The 4579-nt window shown below is 41.3% G+C and overlaps 1 protein-coding gene across 1 annotated transcript; it reads left to right on the top strand.

The window, feature by feature from the left end:
- Positions 1-2500: 2500 nt before the first annotated feature.
- Positions 2501-3838, top strand: LOC112169707 (28 kDa heat- and acid-stable phosphoprotein-like). The gene is made up of 5 exons (XM_040508603.1): positions 2501-2566; positions 2731-2802; positions 2913-2996; positions 3132-3166; positions 3644-3838. Exons 1-5 carry the CDS (start codon positions 2501-2503, stop codon positions 3744-3746), a joined length of 360 nt encoding a protein of 119 aa, XP_040364537.1. The 3' UTR covers positions 3747-3838.
- Positions 3839-4579: the final 741 nt, after the last annotated feature.

The raw sequence follows: 4579 nt of genomic DNA, 5'->3' as shown, positions 1-4579 counted from the left end.
TTGATTTGTTTGCTCATTGATCATAGCAAGCTGAAAGATGGATGAAAATGAATATAAAATCTCCTTCTTGTGGTGTGCTTATTGATTTGTGGGGTATGATCAATCGTTTCATCATTTTGTCTAGCTAAGATATATGATCAATGGTTCACCATGAACCATTACATGCCGGCATGTTAAACAGAAATCTACGGTGCGGTTTATATTCTCTGATGGAAAAGAGCCAAAAATCCCAAACACGGTAATATATAGATAGAAAGCTGCTGAGTAATTCAACACTTCATAAAAACTACAAGCGATAACATGTTCTCGTGGTTCTTCTCTCAAAAAAAAAAAAACCATGTTTGGATGCAACAGCAACATACATGTATGTGGGAGTGTGAGGGAATATCATCACAATCTTCACGCTTCGGAGAAGGTGGCTGCCGGTCAGGTCAAGTAGGGCTTGTTAATTACCGGCGATGCATTGGGACTTCCCGAGTCCTCATCCTGGCTAGGCTTTGGGAAGATCTGCTTGGAAATTAGGGCGTGTGGGATTATTTCTGGTGGCGTGGAACGGGCTGAACGGGGTTCAGGGGCTCCGGGGGCACAGAAGATTGAGCTAAAGAATTGAACAACGGAAAGAAATGCCATGGTCTTGACAAACCTTCTCTTCGCCGGCAACAGACTACCACCTTTCTTCTTGGTGGGTTTGGGAGAGCTATTAGGTTCCATATTGAGCTTTTCCACCAGCGGTGGTGGCAGATCTATCGCAATTTCCGCTGAGGCACGTTTCTGAAGCTCAGACGCCATTTCTGCCTCTCTCCGTGTGGATGTGTTTGTGTGAAATTTAGGAGCTTGGGTTTCAAGTGGGACGCTTGCAGGGATTTTAAGAGGGTTTGTATCGTGAAGAAGAAGCTCCCGATGACTAATCACCATGATCCACGTATCAAATAGTCCCTTGTCAAGTTGCCCCTCCATATCATACCTTAATTTTGTTCCTTTCATTTTCTTAGGGGTCCAATTTTACTCTAGTTAAATTAAGATTACGATGTTCATTGCAAGTTTTTTTCTAGCTTGGTAATTCTGGCTCTGGATCTACAAGATTTGTTAATTTTTTATTTCACTCAATACTTCCAAACTAATTTTTTTTTTCACTTCTTTGGCCCAGCGTTTTTTAACATCCCTTGGCTTTTTACCAGCATAATAACACAAAGCATGAACTCTCAGAAAAAGGTGCATATAACACGGATCTTCATGGAAGTTTCAGGTTACTTTTGTAATTGTATAACCAGGCCAACACGGCGACGTGCGCCTAATTGAGAGAGAGAGAGAGAGAGAGAGAGAGAGAGAGCAATTTGCAACTGATTAAAGCCGGCCAAGTGCAGCCATGCAAGCTTGGCCTAGTCAGCCTAATAGAGTGATCACCCTTGGACTTTCGAAAAACTTCAATCCAACGGTTGGAATAGTGCAACCGGGAGACAATATCACGTGGTCTCATGCACTATGTGATCATGTAAAGAGAAAGCATCGGAGTTTGAATGGGGGTGTTGTGCGCATGCTTTAGAAAATTAGAAAGAACAGCATTCACTAACCAACCTTACTTACCCTAATGTTATTTAGTTGTTTGAATTACAATTATAAAAATCAAAGTTAGAAAGTTTGGAGCATAACTACAGTACGTTTAGATATGCTGCAGTACGTCTACATGCTCATTGGTAAATAGAATATGTTTCATGATTGACTAATTACTTTGTCAGTGTCTTCAAAAAAAAATAATTACTTTGTCAGTGCATGAAAAGTAGAGCTGGGATTTGGAACCGTAAAACCGGAGGAACCGCACCGAACCGCACCGAAAGTCTCGGTTCGGTTCGGTTCTACGACATGTGTGTTTGCAATTTTCTCAGTTCGGTTCTTGGAGTTGTTTATACGGTTCGGTTCCGGTGCTTGTTTTTAAAACCTCCTTGGAACCGAAATATAGATGTCAGTGTATAATTGGATAATAAGGCCGAGCTTATTTCTGTAAAATAGACCATTTCTCATGTGATCAGGCACTACTTGTATGCGATCAGAACCTTCCATCTGATCTCATAATCTCCTATCCATCCATTCGATCAAAACCCTAAAAATTTATCTCTTCCCTCAAACTCTCACTCTCTCAGTCTCTATCCTAGATCAGATCCGACTCTGACTCTCTCACTCTCTCAGCCGGTCAGATCCAGATGAGCGAGACAAACCCAGACGAGCGCGACGAACCCAGACGAGCTCGAGTGCGAGACGAACCCAGAAACATCGCATCTTCGATTTGGTTGATGCAGCTCCGCTTGGGATTTGGTTGATGATCCGTCTTCGATTTGGGCCATGGCTTAATGTAAGCTTTCAATCCTTTCATTTTTCTCGCTATACTCTCATCGCTCTGCAATTTCCCGTGAACCCAGTCTTGCAGGAATGCAGTCCAGCGACCATAGCCTGTGGCCCTGTGATTTCGAGTGAAATTGTTAAGCTCCAGAGTCCATAGCCTGTGATGCCCGTGAGCACTTCGAGTGAAATTGGTAAGCTCCAGAGTCCCTTGAAAGTTGTGGTCTTTGAAGTGGGTTTATCGAATCCCTAGTGAAATTTGAGATTTGATGCCCTAGAGTTAATTCTGCTACTTTAATTTGTGTTTAGTTCTTGTTATGTGCCAATTGGGTCTCTGGATTCAATCCAATGCTGTAATTTTTATATAAGTGTCCTGTGTCCTCTTTAATATTGTAGGAAGAAGCTGAAGAGGAGGAAGAAGTAGAGTCTGAAGAGGAATCATCATCATCAGAAGAAGAAGAAGCAGAAGTCAGTTCATTTACTTTTTTTTTTTCTCTGTCTTCATTCTCTTTTGTAGCATCTTTGTTTTATATGAATTTATACCATATCATGCTGAAATTGTGGTCATATGTTAACAGAAGCGGAAGGGTACTCAGGGAATCATAGAAATTGAGAATCCCAATCTGGTAAAGCCAAAGAATGTGAAGGCTAAAAATGTCGATGTAAGCTAATAACCCATTGTTCATAATTGATCTCACTGCACCAGCCAAAGTTTTAACACAAGAAACTTAATATGTTTTTATCCGATACTAATTGACCATGTGCTTTTTTTTTTTTTTTTTTTTTTTTCTGTGCAGCTTGAGAAAACAACTGAACTTTCTAGGCGTGAAGGGTATGCAATCTTTCTTACGACTTGTGCATTCAATTTCTATGGGACAAGTTCCAACAAGTCCCTAAATCCCTAAACCCCAACAAAATCTTGCATCTTTATTGCTTCTATCTTATTCATCCTTTTTGTGCACATTCATGTAATTCTTAGTTGCAAACTTGCAATCAAACTTATACAGTTATTGTGCACAATAAGCACCGCTACTATCCAATCTATGAGAATGGCTAAAAAAGAAATCTGTTAAAAGCTCAGTGAATAATGAAGCCCAAGATAGTCTGAAAGCTGGTTTCCCCCAAACTAATTAGTCTCTTCTCCAAAAGAAGAAAAAAGGAAAAAGAAAAAAAGAACCATTCTAGTAGCTGAAATTACTAAGATGCTCCAAGGCTTATGACCAATATTATCAAATTGGTGTTGTCTTTTGTACCAAATATTTGAGTGATTCAAGGGTATTTTGTCAGCTTCATGTCTATCTGTTTGCAGGGAGGAGATTGAAATACAAAAGGCTCATGAGCGATACATGAGGTTGCAGGAGCAGGGAAAAATTGAACAAGCAAAGAAAGATTTAGGTAATATGCAAAATTGACAAATTATAGCTTCATTTTTGACACTTCATTGGAATTCTGTTAAGGCAGGCTATAATATGTGAACTGAATTTTTTCAATTAGCATTCAGGTCAAGTTTGATGTTTAGCATTAAGGCAAGCAGCAACCCCGAAACATCTCAACAAGCAGCCAACAACACTGTTCCAAAATTGAGTCAACCAAGGAAAGCTTCTACGGCTATGTTTGTGATGCCCCGGAAATTCGTAATTATTTTCCGAGGATTTTCCGGAATTAATTTTATAACTATTGGACGGTTTCGTGGCTCGTGGATGGAGCGGAAGTGTTTCGGGCGAATAATTAATTGAAGAATATGGTTTTAGGGGGGGTTGCCAAAGGTTGACTTTTTATTCGTTGGGATTCTCCGAAAACTTCCTTCACGAAAGTTGTAGAGCGCGTCGATACGAGTTCGTGGACATGTGGAACGCGGAAATCGGAGTTCGTATGAGAAAGTTATGGCCATTGGAAGGAATTTCCATTTTGGTATAAATAGAAGTTTCCCAAGTTGGAAACTTACTATTTTCATTACTTCCATTTTCGGAAGTTTACTTTCTCTCTCTCTTCTCTCTCAGCTGCACCTTCAGAATCGAAATAATCCGACTGACCCGACCCGGACCCGGTCGATCCGACCCGACTTTTCCGGCGAACTGCGGCGGTCTCCGGCGACGAAACTTTCCAGATAGGATCGTCTCCTCCGTCTGGTCGTCCCTCTGGTGTCCTCTAGCGCCGATTCTCCTCCACGGCGGCGCTGCAAGGCAGTTCAGTTTGTGGATTTCGGACCCGGTCGGAATTCCTTGTTCCGACGTCGGCAAGGCTT

Source organism: Rosa chinensis, chromosome 6, assembly GCF_002994745.2.
Source record: "Rosa chinensis cultivar Old Blush chromosome 6, RchiOBHm-V2, whole genome shotgun sequence".
Taxonomy (NCBI): Eukaryota; Viridiplantae; Streptophyta; class Magnoliopsida; order Rosales; family Rosaceae; genus Rosa; species Rosa chinensis.
The sequence above is the reverse complement of the archived record's forward strand: the minus strand, read 5'-3'. Positions and strand labels throughout refer to the sequence as shown.

Excerpts from the sequence above, each read along its gene's own strand:
- LOC112169707 (XM_040508603.1), top strand. The coding sequence starts at position 2,501 with ATGCCCGTGAGCACTTCGAGTGAAATTGGTAAGCTCCAGAGTCCCTTG. Across the intron at positions 2,803-2,912 it reads CAGAAGAAGAAGAAGCAGAA|AAGCGGAAGGGTACTCAGGG; the intron begins GTCAGTTCATTT and ends ATATGTTAACAG. Across the intron at positions 2,997-3,131 it reads TGAAGGCTAAAAATGTCGAT|CTTGAGAAAACAACTGAACT; the intron begins GTAAGCTAATAA and ends TTTTCTGTGCAG.